General features: G+C 45.5%; 1 protein-coding gene and 1 pseudogene across 1 annotated transcript; both read right to left on the reverse strand.

The window, feature by feature from the left end:
* Nucleotides 1-6588: 6588 nt before the first annotated feature.
* Nucleotides 6589-8786, reverse strand: LOC123162911 (scarecrow-like protein 34; annotated as a pseudogene).
* Nucleotides 8787-10498: 1712 nt separating this feature from the next.
* On the reverse strand, nt 10499-12640 carry LOC123162920 (scarecrow-like protein 34). The gene has a single exon (XM_044580696.1). The coding sequence runs from the start codon at nt 12638-12640 to the stop codon at nt 10499-10501; it is 2142 nt and encodes a 713-aa protein (XP_044436631.1).
* Nucleotides 12641-14347: the final 1707 nt, after the last annotated feature.

Consider the following 14347-nt stretch of genomic DNA (forward strand, 5'->3'; position numbering starts at 1 on the left):
AAATAAAATAAATAAGTATTTTGTTGTAAGTAGAAACAAAACAAAAAAAAGCAAAAAAGAAAACAAAAAAACTGGGAAAAAATAAAAAAATTGCCACCTACTGGGCCACCACGGCCTGAATACGACTAGAAACCCATCAATGGGCCAGGATTCAGGCCCGCAGAAGGTCCAGTAGGCCCATCTGGCATAGCAGTGACAAGTAGGTCCGTAAGCCTGCAATAGAGAGGAGCTCGAGAGGGGTGCGGCAGTGGGGCTTATAAACCACTGCGCGCCCCTCTCAACTAGCGAGGTGGGACTAAACTCCCACCACCACGCCGCCGTGCGAGGCCTTTAGTCCCGGTTGGTGGCACCAACCGAGACTAAAGGTGGGCTTTGGTACCGGTTCGTGCCACCAACCGGTACCAATGCCCCTTTAGTACCGGTTGGTGCCACCAACCGGGACCAAAGGCCGCCGCTTCCCGCCCTTTGGGCTGCTGAAAAGAGACCTTTGGTCCCGGTTGGTGGCACCAACAGGGACTAAAGGGGGCATTAGTCCCAGTTTACGCCACCAACCGGGACTAACGCTTGGACTATATAACAAACACTTGTGAAAATTTTCAGTTTTCATCGCCAGTTGCCTCCCCCCTCCCTCGCCGACGACGCCGTCAGGCTGCTCCACCTCGCCGTCTACGCCGCCGCCGCCAATGCCGTCGCCTCCCCGAGCCCGCGCCGTCCTCGTCGCCGGCATCCCCGAGCCCGCCGTCCTCGTCGTCCCCGTCGCCGCGTGCCTCCCCGAGCCCACCCCTCCTCGTCCCTGTCGCCGCGTGCCGTCCCGAGACCGCCGTCCGCGTCACCGCGTGCCGCCCCGAGCCCGCCGTCCTCGTCGCCGGACTCCTGCCATCGCCGGCCCCCTCGAAGTGAGCTCCCCCCCTTTCCCATGGTCCCGATCGAGCGCCGCTCTTGCGCCCGAGCGCCCCTTGCTCTCTGCCCCTGCTCCATGGTCGCCGCCGGCCCCGACGCATTGAAGAGCAGAAGGAGAGGAGAAGGAGAGGAGAGGAGAAGGAGTGGAGCAGTAGCAACACGCCGTCCAATTTTCTGAAATTTCTGAATTTTTTTACAGATATGAACAGTGCATATAGAGGGTGTTTGATAAAATGCTAGATGGCTTTGGGCATTTTTAGAATTTATGATATTTTTTGTGGTGAGGTACTGATGCAAGACAAAGGTGATGACAAAATTTCAGAATTTTTGGATTGGTTTAGGATAGGTTTTCAGCAAGGAATTTGAATCTGATTCAAATTTCATTTGAATGAAATTTGAAAATTTTGAACTATGGATCAGAAGGTTTTTGGTGAAATGGAGTGTGGGTACTGTCATGAAGTTGGAGTAATTTTTGTGGTTGTAAAAGAGTTAGGAAAATTTAGAATGTGCTAAATATGTCAAAAATGTTTTTTTGTTCATAGAAAGTTTTTTGTTCATATACAGAAAGTTTTTATATATAACTATGGATATATGAGCAATGATGATCCTTGGATGTATGCATTGATATATATGAGAAACGATATTCATAGAATATTTACCAAGTATATATGTATTTTTGTTCATAGCATTTTTTTTTCATTTATATATGTATGTGGCTATCGATGGATATATATGAGAAATGATGATCCATGAAAAAGTTTTATATATGCAAAAGTTACCAAAACTCTCGAGGACACCCAAACCCTAGAAAAAAACGATGTCGGTCTCCTACCCCCTCCCGCCGCGCCCCTACCCGATCGACATACTCTCTTGAGGCCACTCAAATTTACCAAGTTAAAATAGCGTTGTCGTCGAGGCCACCCCGAACCCCTTGAAGCGTTGTTGAGGCTACCCCTTGAAGCGTTGCCGAGGCCACCCCAAACCCTAGAGAAGAGTCGAGGCCATGCCACTAATATGATTCCTTATTGTGCTTAGCTAGCTAGTTCAACATTTGCCACTAATATATCCATATGTCATGTTTGAATAATAATTGCCATGTTGTAAATATTTGCAGAAACTATGGATTCGCACCCCCGAGACGAATCAAAAGAACCGGTGTTGGGGGAGATAATCGCACACGGAAGTGATGCCGTCTTGTCGTTTCTCAACGACACATGCACCGATGGTCTGAAAAGACAGGATGAAGAAGCAGGCTACGACGATGATCAAACAATGGAGGAGGAAGGACACCGTGATGACGGCTCCGGTGACCGAATGGAGGGGGGAGGACAGGATGAAGAAGTAGGCTCCGGTGACCGAACGGAGTCCGGCCAGGTATATATATTAATTAATTAAGCATGTGCTAACTATAGCTAATTGATGCATTAATTGTTTTTGGTATGTACACATATTAACTCTCTTCTTTTTCTTCTTTTCTAGCCCTCCGGATCGAGCAACACTTTGGTAACGAGACGAGGCCCGAAGAGAAAGTTGCACGCGGATGAAAGGTACACGATCATCGAAATTGATCGCGCTGGCCAACCGATTGAACCCCTCCGGACCAAGCAAGAATTTAATGCTCAGTGCGGGGTTCTAGTGAGGGACATGATCCCGATCAACATCGAGCAATGGTTGAAGCCTAAGGACAAAGACTCTTAGGTGTCTTATGTCAGCGATAGGCAGAAAGCTGATCTTTGGACCGCGCTGCAGGAAAATTTCACCTTCCCGCCAGAGGAGGATCCGGAGAATCCAGTTAAAAAGCCAATGATCAAGGCTTATGCTCTTAAGAAGATGGCTGAGCTATTCAGGAGGTGGAAGAATGAGCTGAAATCATCGTTTGTCGACCAAGACAAGACTCCAGAATTCATCGGCCGATTTGAGAAGATCAAAGATCAGTGGCCCGAATTTGTCACCAAAAAGAAATCTGAGAGAGCAGCGGAGATGTCAGCGACAAACAAGAAAAATGTTGCAAAGAAGAAGCATCACCATCGCACGGGGTCAGGTGGCTACCTGAAAGCCCGGCCGTTGTGGGACAAGGCTGAGAATGACCTCATTAACAAAGGGATCGAACCAGAGACGCGACACTGGCCAGACCGTTGCAGGACTTGGTTCTTCGGGGTTGGGGGAAAATTGGACCCTGTAACAGGGAAGTGCGTTTGGACCGACGAGCAGCTGAACACACCCATCGAGAAGCTTCAGGAGTATATCGAAAAGGCGCAGCAAGGGACGTTCGTTCCGGACAGAGAGAACGACAAGCTCACAGAGGCCCTCGGGAATCCTGAGCACTCCGGACGGACACGAGGCACGCCAGGCTCCCTTTCGTGGAAGGCTGGATTTCCCAACGCAGGCGGTTACAAACGCCGGGAGAGGAAGAAGAAAAAGGAGTTGACCCAACTACAGGCGCTGCACGCAAGGGTACAAGCGCTAGAGGAACAAGAGGCAGTTCGCAGCACGCGACCTGCCGAACCTGCACCCAAAGTACCCCGCCATCTCAGCGGAGAAGCAGCGTGGCTTCCACGGAGCTGCTTCAGGAGCCTGTCTTCACGGCTCATGCTAGCTACCCCGTAGATCCTATCACGGAGTCTCAGCATTGCCACCTTATGACGCAGTGGATGGAATTGAAAGTCAAGGCGGCCGTTGGCTCTATTGCACCTCCTGAACCTGGCGCAACTTTTCACTGCCGGCCGATTCCAGAAGGATATGCTAGGGTGATGGTGGATGAAATCACAGAAGGATTTGAGGACCTCCAGCTTGACCACCCTACGGGTGAGGGGAGACTCGCCTGGGTTCTTGTCTGAAGACTCCATGCCTATGGCGGAAGGAGCTCATCAACCTTCCGAACTGGATGCCTCCGCCTCCTCCTCCTCCTCCGGCAAGTCAGGGCACTCCGCCTCCTCCACCGCCTCCTCCTCCGGCGAGTGACGATCAGGGCACTCAGCCTCCTTCTCCGGCGCGTGGCGGCACTTGGCCTCCTTCTCTGCCTGCGCCGGCGCGCCCGAGCAGCCACCAGCCTCCTCCTTCTCCGCCTCGCCAGCAAGGGCGGAAGAGACCCGCCGCCGCCCCGGCTGCTCCGGCGCGTCGTAGTCCTTCTCCTCCGCCTCGTAAGCAAGCATGAAAGAAGACAGCCGCAGCCGCTCCGTCTGCTCCGGCGTCTAGCAGTACGACCAGAGGTGGGAGGCAATACAGATACGGTCCACCTCTCAAGCCTCTAGAGAAGTTACCGTACGAGATGACCGTGGAAGAAAACAAGAAGATCGTGCAGAAAGAAATGAAGGACTTCTTTGAAGGGGCGAAAGCAGAGAGACATCCACCTCCGGAGGAGAAGGTAGATGCGGTGAAAGCAAAGCACACTATCGATGCCCTGAGGAAACCACCAAAGTCTCTGCCGAAAACCAACTATGAGCGTGTTACTGAAAAGACATATATCGAAGCGGAGCGGTCGGGAAGTACTGTCAGTGATCAAAGGTTAAAAGAACGACGAGCAGCTGGGAAAAAATTGCCCAGTTCGGCGAACAAGCGAACCAATCGTGCCGCCCGCTCAATGTGTCTAGCGACATCGTCGCTAATGCTCCGGGGATGGTGCCCGGTTATAGAAATCTTGGAGATTACCTGCCTGACGATGTACATTATGATTTCTTGGAGGTGGACGAACACAGATACGAGTACGGGAAGCCTCTCGTCAAAGATGAAAAATCTCTAACAACGATGATGCGAAGATTCCATAATTGGTACATGAAAACCTGCAGAGAGTCTGGGGGGACGAATACTTTGTATCTGAGAATTAAAAAGGAGCACGACCTCGTTGGAACTGATCTGTTGCATGTTCCATTTGAGGAGTTCTTCCAGTTCTTCAATCAAAAGGCCCTCGATAAATTAACGGTCACTTGCTACTGTCTGTAAGTACTACTTCGGTCATTAAGTCTCTATATATAGCTCAGCTCTTTCATTGCATGTATTTATAATTATCCTCACTATATTATGCAGATTGAAGATCGTCGAGTGCAGAAAAGCAGAAATGTATGATATTAGGTTCATTAATACAAATCTCATAGATGAATTTCAGGTTAAAAAGAACGCCGAAGAGGCCGAGGCCAACTTGCTCAAATCATTATTAATAAATCAAAACAAAGATTTAATACTCTTTCCTTACAACTTCAAGTGAGTGTTACTGTCGTGTGCATATTCGGTTTCCCTTATTACTCGAGCGAGGTTATAGTAATGTAATTGATGAGTTATGCATGCGTGCGCAGCTTCCACTATATTCTCTTGGAGATTAAGCTTGAGCGGGGACTAGTAACCATCTTAGACTCGAGACGAAAAGATCCCGAGACCTATGCAGACATGACTAAAATTCTCAACAAGTAAGTTCAATCGATCATTATCGCACCATATCGGCAACTTTTTGTTCATTTCCTGATATCTCAAGTAATAATTATTTTCTTTGTCTTGCAGGGTTTGGAAACAGTTCACCGCAGAAGCTCCGGGACTGCCGAAGGAGCTGCGATATACATACCCGAAAGTAAGTACTACTAGCTAGCTAGTTGCGCGCATCTCCCGTTGATTCTAGCTACTTTCATCAATGCCATTTATAATGCTTCATTATCAGTTTGATTGACCTCTATTTCTCGTAAAGTGCTTGTGGCAGGAACAAGGGAATGATTACTGTGGATACTACGTGTGCGAGTTCATCTACAACGCGACTTTGAAAAATAAGCGGGGCTACTCTAAAAGATAATATGAAGTGCGTAAGCAATAATATTCACAATTTCATTTTATTACACCATCATTTCTATTGAGTTTCATTCATATATATGTATTAACCCCCTTCTTCAAATTAGACGTGGCAGATGCGGAATGAACTCCTACCACAAGATCGCATGAAAGCAATTCAAGAGGAATTGGCGGGATTCTTTCTTGACCATGTCATCAATAAAGCCGGAGAATACCATGTGGAAGTTGAGTTCAAATGCTAGGGGATTGTAAGAGATCTTAAATATTGTATATGTATGTAGCCAGTAGCGTCGGATAGATAATACGAAAACTTGTTGTTCGACCAATCTCTCGGAGAAGGAGAGGGTTGATCACTTCTCTTGGTATGCATGACGAACTTCTGTACTTAATGGTTTCCTTCATTTTCTTACTAGCTAGCGTGTCGAGGGCCTCTCTATGTATAGTACGTAGCATCGACCAAGCACGGAGATAAGAGAGGACACTTCTCTCTATTAATTAATTAGCTACCTAACACAATATATGAACACCTTAATTAACCATACAAAACCGCCAAATCCACCCCCCCCCTTTCAGAAAAAAAACAAAAACCTAGCCCCTGAACAGCTGACGCGTGGATGCCTATTGGTCCCGCTTGGTACCACCAACCGGGACTAAAGGGCCTCCTGCCTGGCCTCGCAGCACCGGCCACGTGGAGGCCCATCTGTCCCGGTTAGTATAAGAACCGGGACTAAAGGCCTAGGCATTAGTAACGACCCTTTAGTCCCGGTTCCCCAACCGGGATAGATGGGCCTTATGAACCGGGACTAATGGCCCTTTTTCTACTAGTGTTTTGTTCACTATACAAAACAATGACCAGGTACACACAGTTCATATTCGTTTAAAAGAACACCCAGATTCACTTGAAGAATTGTTTGAATCTTACTTATCATCATATGTTTCATTAGGTTTCCATTTAGATATAGCATAAATTATTCTCCCTTTCCATCCTTGTAGCAGCCAACCGTGATCTTCAACAGCAAAGAATTCCTCATGATAAAGTGAGTTTTTCAGTCGTACTATTTTCTTTAAGATGGCTGGATCAACAGGAAGCTGCTGGAACCCAGCCTTGACGAACCTTGCTTGCCACTGCCTATAACTTTCTCGCCTCACGGTCCTTTCTGCATCCTCACATGCTATGCTGTTAAGTGCATCCCGTCCAAACATGATCCTCTCAATCGTCTTTCTTGCTTCATTATCTCGTGGAACATTTGCATCAAGCATGTCAAACATTGAAGAGTAATGGAACATAACCTCTTTGAAACATTGCATGAAGAAGGGTGAACTGCGGTACCCATTCACGGTGCCAGAATTCAAAATCTTTGGGTTGATCCTCCTCATAGTTTTGAGCACCTCGTCCCTTGTGCTATTTATGGCTTTGGTTTCATGACCAAATTTCTTCATCTGGAACATGCAGTTGATTATGAGGACTTCACCCTCGTCAATGTTAAGATCCTCAATTTTAATGGTCTCCCATCTTGAAGCGGCAATGCCCTGATACTGAAAAGGCACCTTGAACATGTTTTCATAATCAGCCAACCGCTTCCCTGTCTCCTCGATCATTTCGCAGGGGCGGAAACCTGGCTGGCAAACGTCTATACCTGTGATCCGAAGCTTAGGGGCTCCTTCTTCTTGCTGTGCAAACCTCTGAATCATTAATGGCCACTGAAAGCCGAAGCCGAAGCCGATGCCGAAATCAATGATGTGCACTCTTGGACGCCCTTGTGAGACATCAAGAATAGGTTGGTTGGCAAAGTGGTACGACGTCCTGTCGAAACGGCAAGATGCAATAAAAAGGTCGTAAGCCTCTAACCAGTCTGTGGTACTTGTTCGCCTTTCCATGAGATTTTGATAAACCTGACCCCCGATCTCCCAGCCAAGCGTGCCTCGAGGCCATCCACCAAGTAAAATGCCAGTCTCTGGGTACAATTACCATCTGGTGAGGAGTGTTGCCTTATCTTCTTTAGGATTTCACTGGCCAACATGTGTGGTTGTCTTCTGCCACAGCTTTTGCGCAATTGATGAGGAGACTCCTGAGATCAACCAACTCTCTCCTTGGTTGCTTCCTCTGCCATAGCTTCAGACGTCCTTTGCTCCGGCCTTTAAGTGAGTTATTGTTTCCTTCCCCCGCCATCCTTTCTCGCAGTCTTGTTCTTCGGTCAAAACTCTTCCGACCATAGCATAGCAGAACTCGGTCGAAATTTCATTTCGAATTATAGCACAAGTTTTGGTGGCATGATGTTTATTGCTCCTTCCTTGAAAGATATCCCAGCCCCTTTGGTCTGCCACCTCAAAGATTGCATTTTCGGTCCTCTCTACTACTTTTCCTTAGTAGTCAGTTGGGAAATATAAAGTACGTCATTCTTTAAATATATCACCAGCTTATCAATACTTGGAGCAAACATCTTTTCGTCCTCGACACCTCTCTGACAATGCAAGGCAGGGAAGCCAGATTCGGAAGTCCATCCAACACTTACCAATGGATGGTCTGGTAGAAAAAGACTCCTGTTGCAGGTATATGGACTCAACGGGGTTGCTAAGGGCTGTAACACATTGTAACTCGAATAGTCATTACTGAAGCTAGTGGTCCTGAGCCTCTTGTAACAGCTGGTCCCACTCTTATTAGAGTTGTCTGGTTTGTTGTTGCTATGCAATGGCGGCCAGTCAGTAGCCGGCGCGTATACCTCCCCAAGAATGTCACCGAATGGCTTCTCAGCAGCCTGGAGAGCAGCCTCCCCTTGGCATATGTCGAGCCTCTCGTCGACGTCTTCCATCAGCATCTGGCTTATGTGATGAAGAGCATCGTTTGATCTGATCCGGCGATGCTCAGGGCTACACCCTGCGCCGATCTGAAATTGGTGTTGTCCAAGGTTGCTGCTGACACTGCACAACCCATGGCTGCTGACTCCACCTAGCCGATATGTGCTTGCTTGGTTGGCTGGGGAAAGAACTGTGGAGTGTGGGACACTCGGGTCATAATTGTACATGGTGAGTTCCTGCTGGGAAAAGGAATCACCATCGTATGGTTGGTCTGTTGCTGCAATGGTGTCCAGATTGTCATGGAGAGGTTCAATCGCCATTGTGGAAAGTCTGATTTCCACCTCCCTCAGTATGAGATATATGGTTCTTCTCTGTCCCACAGCAAATGAATTAGCTTGTTTCCTGGAACAAGAAAAAAGGGAAATGGAAGCTAAATTATGTGAGACCAATTGTGCTACAATCTAGAATGTCCATTAAATGGAATTCTGATCAGCGAGCTCTTTTTTTTTTTCTTCATTTCCTTCACCTTCTGCTTCTTCCTTTATTATTGGAGATTCAGCTTATGATTGTTTTTGGCACGCCATTACCGAAAATCCGAAAGCTTGCAGACACGAGAATAACTATTTAAGCCGGTTAAGCATATTACTAATGTTTAAGCATCAGTAGCAGAAACAGCACACCTAAAGCGATTTTGAAACTATGACACGCCTAATGCCACTGCTCAGGCTCCTCATCTAGCAAGTAACAAAAGTAAGGAAGCACACACCTTGGTTAATTAGCAGCAGCATCAGATCCAGTGCTTTGAGAGAAGAGTAGTGAGGATGTGGGCTATGAAAGAAGGGTAGTGAGGCTGTGGTGTTGATATAAACTAATTTTTTTGTTGATCTTCTTGTTGCTTTGTTCCCAACGTCAGACATGGTGATTATGACAGAGAATGAGTCCAGATTACAGCAGTTATCCTGTCGATTAGTTCTAAGCCTGGCTGCGCATCGGACGTATAAAAAATTGTTCATTAGGAACGCTTGCATGGGTTTCAACATTTTTAAGGTTCCTAATTGAATTGTTAAAAAAGGAGATGCACTGTTCAAAGAAAAATTTCTTTCTTTTCCGCTTGATAGTTGATATATGTTATGGCCTTGTTCGATTTTTTCGAGGATAGTTTGTTGTACTTTATATCATTAAAATAATCTGATTTATTTCGTGATTATCTTAGTTCAAAATTGAATTGTCGGTGCCTAGCTATTCTGATGAGATTTGCACTTATGTTCTGCCGTATTTGTACCAAATGTTTAATTAGTGTAACTGCCTTTGAGTTTTATTTACAACATCCACGGCGGTGTTAGTTATCATGTCATGAAAATGCACGTCCGGGTTCAATCTATACTACTAGAAGAACATGTTAAAAATAACTAGAAAAGAAAGTAAAACAAAATCTGTAAAAAATTGACGTAATTGAAAAGAAAAGGAGGCCCTGTTCAGAGAAACTTGCATTATTGTTTTTCATTTGATAGTTGACATATATAATGGTTGACTTTTTGGGGGGTAGTTTGTTGTACCAAGTTTGTGCTTGGTTTTCCCCTAGGCCATGCCAAAGCGATATTGTATTGATGTCTCACTACTACAGATCTGTATAGCACTGATCGGCCAAAATGTGTCATCACAGACGAGTTTCTAGCCGGTCAGTGTCTCACGGTCAGTGATGACTACCTCATCAGTGACGGGCCAATTGACCCGAATGTGATGAGATTATCAGACTGGCCGACCAGTCAGTAAGGACTATGTATTGTCTTCTCGAGCAGTTTGTTCAGAAATTAAATAGAGCGACAGAGGCAAAGTATTGTAGTCGTGTAGCTGCGCATTTGAATCACCATCCCACCTTCTTCCGAAGTGGTACTTCCCAAAGCTCATCTGATGAAAGAATATCTTACAGTATTCAGCAATTTAGACCCATTGTGTTGAGAATCATGCAAGTAACTACAGAGGGGGTAAGTTTGCCTACGCATGTTGGCGCACTTGAAAAACTATTTGAATCTTACTGATCATCATATGTTTCATTAGGTTCCCATTTAGATACAGCATAAAGGACTCTTCCTTTCCATCCTTGTAGCAGCCAGCCGCAATCTTCAACAGCAAAGAATTCCTCATGATAATGTAAGTTCTTCATGTGTACTATCTTCTTTAAGATGGCTGGATCGACAGGAAGCTGCTGGAACCTAGCCTTGAGGAACCTTGCTTGCCACTGCCTGTAACTTTCTGGCCTCTGAGTCCTTTCCGCATCCTCGCATGCTATGATGTTAAGTGCATCCCGCCCAAATGGGATCCTCTCAATCATCTTTCTTGCTTCATTATCCCGTGGAACAATTGCATCAAGCATGTCGAACATTGAAGAGTAATGGAGCATAACCTCTTTGAATCGTTGTATGAAGAAGGGAGAACTATGTAACCCATTCACGGTGCCAGAAATTAAAACCTTTGGGTTCATCCTCCTCATTGTTTTCAGCACCTCATCCCTTGCGCTATTTATGGCCTCGGTTTCATGGCCAAGATTCTTCATCCGGAATATGCAGTTGATTATGAGAACTTCATCCTCGTCGATGTTAAGATCCTCAATTTTAACGGTCTCCCATCTTGCAGCGGCAATGCCCTGATACTGAAAAGGTACCTTGAACATGTTTGCATAATCAGCCAGCCGCTTCCCTGTCTCCTCGATCATTTTGCAGGGGTGGAAACCTGGCTGGGGAACTTCTATGCCTGTGATCCGAAGCTTAGGGGCTCCCTCTTCTCGCTGTGCAAGCTTCTGAATCATTAATGGCCACTGAAAGCCGAAGTCGATGCCGAAATCGACGATGTGCACCCTTGGTTGCCTTTGTGAGACATCAAGAATAGTTTGGTTGGCAAAGTAGTATGACGCCCTTATGAAAGGGCAAGCTGCAATAAAAAGCCTGTAAGCCTCAAACCAATCTGCTGCACTTGTTCGCCGTTCCATTAGATTGCCATAAACATGACTCCCGATCCCACCGAAGCGTGCCTCAAGGCCATCCGCCAAGTAAAATGCCAGTCTCTGAGTACAATCACCATCTGCTGAGGAGTGTTGTCTTATCTTCTTTAGGAGTTCACTGGCCAACAGGTGGTTGTCTTGGGCCACTGCTTGTGCGCAATGGACAAGGAGAGTCCTGAGATCAACCAATTCTTTCCTCGGTTGCTTCCTAGCCCATAGTTTCCGACATCCTTTGCTCCGGCCTTTCTGTGAGTTCTTGTTTCCTTCCTCCGCCATCCTTTCTTGCAATCTTGTTATTAGATCGAAACTCTTCCGACCATAGCATAGCAGAACTCGGTCGAAATTTTCACTTCGAATTATTGCACAAGTGGTGATGGCATGATGTTTATTGCTCCTTCCTTGAAAGATATCCCTTTGGTTTGCCACCTCAAGGATCGCGTTTTTGCTCCTCTCTCCTACTTTTGCCTTCATAGTCAGTTGGGAAATATAAAGTATGCCGTCCTCTAAATACATCTCCAGCTTATCAATATTTGGAGCAAACATATTTTCCTCGTCCACACCTCCGTGACAATGCAAGGCGGGGAAACCAAATCCGGAAGTTGGTCCAACACTTGTCAAAGGACGTTTTTGTAGAGAAAGACCACTATTGCAGATATATGGACTCAACGGGGTTGTTAAGGGCTGTAGCAAGCTGTAACTGGAACAGTCATTACTGAAGCTTGTGCTCCAGAGCCTCTTGTAACAGCTGGTACCACTCTTATCAGCGTTGTCTGGTTTGCTGTTGCTATGCAATGGCGGCCGGTTAGTAGCCGGCACGCATACCTCCCCAAGAATGTCACGGAATGGCTTCTCAGCAGCCTGGAGAGCAGCCTCCCCTTGGCATATGTCGACTCTCTCGTCGTTCTCTTCCATCAGCATCTGGCTTATGTAGTGAAGAGCATCGTTTGACCTGATCTGGCGGTGCTCAGGGCTACCCCCTGCAGCAATCAGAAATTGGTTTTGTCCATGGCTGCTGTTGGCACTTGCTTGGTTGGCTGGGGAGAGAACTGTGGAGTGTGGACCACTGACGTCGTAGTTGTGCATGGTGAGTTGCTGCTGGGAAGAGGAATCACCATGGTATGGTTGGTCGGTTGCTGGGACGGCGTCCAGATTAACACGGAGAGGTTCAATCGCCATTCTAGAAAGTCTCCTTTCCACCTTAATATTAGATATATGACTCCTCTTTGTCCCACAGCAGATGAATCAGCTTGTTTCCTGGGGGGAAAGGAAATGGAAGCTAAATTATGTAAGACGAGTTTCGGTTCACCTATGATTGTTTTGCCATGCCATACTGATTGAAAGAAAATTCCGAAGGATTGTAGACACGAGAACAACTATTTTTTGCCGCTTAAACATAGAATGCTTAAGCATCAACAACAGAAACAACATGCCTCAAGCGCTTTTGAATCTACGACGCGCCTGATACCATTGTTCCTTTTTATTTGCAGGAGGCTCCTCATCTGATCTTAGCAAAGAGCAAAAGTAGGGCAACACACACCTTGGTTATTGAGCAGCAGCAGCATCCGATCCAGTGCTTTGAGAGAAGAGTAGTGAGGATGTAGGCTATGAAAGAATAGTGAGGCTGTGGTGTTGATGTAAACTAATAATGTTTTTGTTCCTCTTCTTGTTGCTTTGTTCCCAACGTCAGACATGGCGATTGTGACAGAGAATGAGTCCAGATTACAACCAATTATCCTGTCGATTAGTTCTAGGCCCGGCTGCGCATTAGAGGTATAAAAAAGTGTTTATTAGGAACGGTTGCCTGGGCGTCAACATTATTAGTGTTCCTAATTGAGTTGTTAAAAAATCCGAGGTGATCGAAAGGACATGCACTATTTGAAGATATTTTTTCTTTCTTCCCCACTTGATAGTTGATATATATATATATATATATATATATATATATATATATATATATATATATATATATATATATATATGGTCTTGGTTGATTTTTTTTCGAGGATAATTTGGTGTACTTCATCTCAGTAAAATAATCCGATTTTTTCATGATTATCTTATTACTTCAAAGTTGAATTATTGGTGCCTAACTAGTCTGATGAGATTTGCACTTATGTTCTGCCGTACCTGAAATATTTTACCAAGGCTTGAGTGATACGGTTGTACCAAATGTTTAAGGAGTGTAAATGCCTCTGAATTTTATTTACAACATCAGCCCGATTGTTAGCTATCATGCCATGAAAATGCACATCCAGATTCAATCTATAATACTAGAAGAACAGACCAAAAAAATTAATAGAAGAAGAGTAAAATACACTGGAAGTGCTTCAATTTGTCTTGCACGGTCAGTTTGGTGTCTAAAGTTGCAAAATACACAAAACTGACGCTCGAACTTGTCCGGCCATGCAAATACGGTGCCTCCTTCCATATTCGAACATTATGTCCAGCCCACGTGGCGGTGACCCACCTGTCAGCGGCTATGAGCGGGCAAGTGCAGGACGATCCGCGCGTGAGAATTTTTTTAAAATAGAAACCCACACATATTTTTATTTAATCACATGTACAGGAAAGCGTTAAACATTTTAATTCAATTATTCACAATGTTACAGAATAAATTTTTAATACACGTTGAACTTATTGTCAAATACACATTGCCAAAGCGAAAAACTAAAGAACTTGAAAATTTTAAAATAAAACTTGTGCGGGTCCATAGAAGCGCCATATATAGATAAAAATCAGTTGAAGACGTACATAGCAACCAAAGCGGATTTTTGGAGCACGGTGGGCACTGAGCATGCTAAAACCTGGCACTTAAAAGTTTCAAAAGGAGTTGATTGTTTTCACAAAAAACGTATGCCTGTGCTCTAAGTGACTTTCAAATTT

This window comes from Triticum aestivum, chromosome 1D (assembly GCF_018294505.1).
Source record: "Triticum aestivum cultivar Chinese Spring chromosome 1D, IWGSC CS RefSeq v2.1, whole genome shotgun sequence".
Lineage (NCBI taxonomy): Eukaryota > Viridiplantae > Streptophyta > Magnoliopsida > Poales > Poaceae > Triticum > Triticum aestivum.

Coding starts and splice junctions, on each gene's coding strand:
- LOC123162920 (XM_044580696.1), bottom strand. CDS start 12,640: ATGGCGATTGAACCTCTCCGTGTTAATCTGGACGCCGTCCCAGCAACC.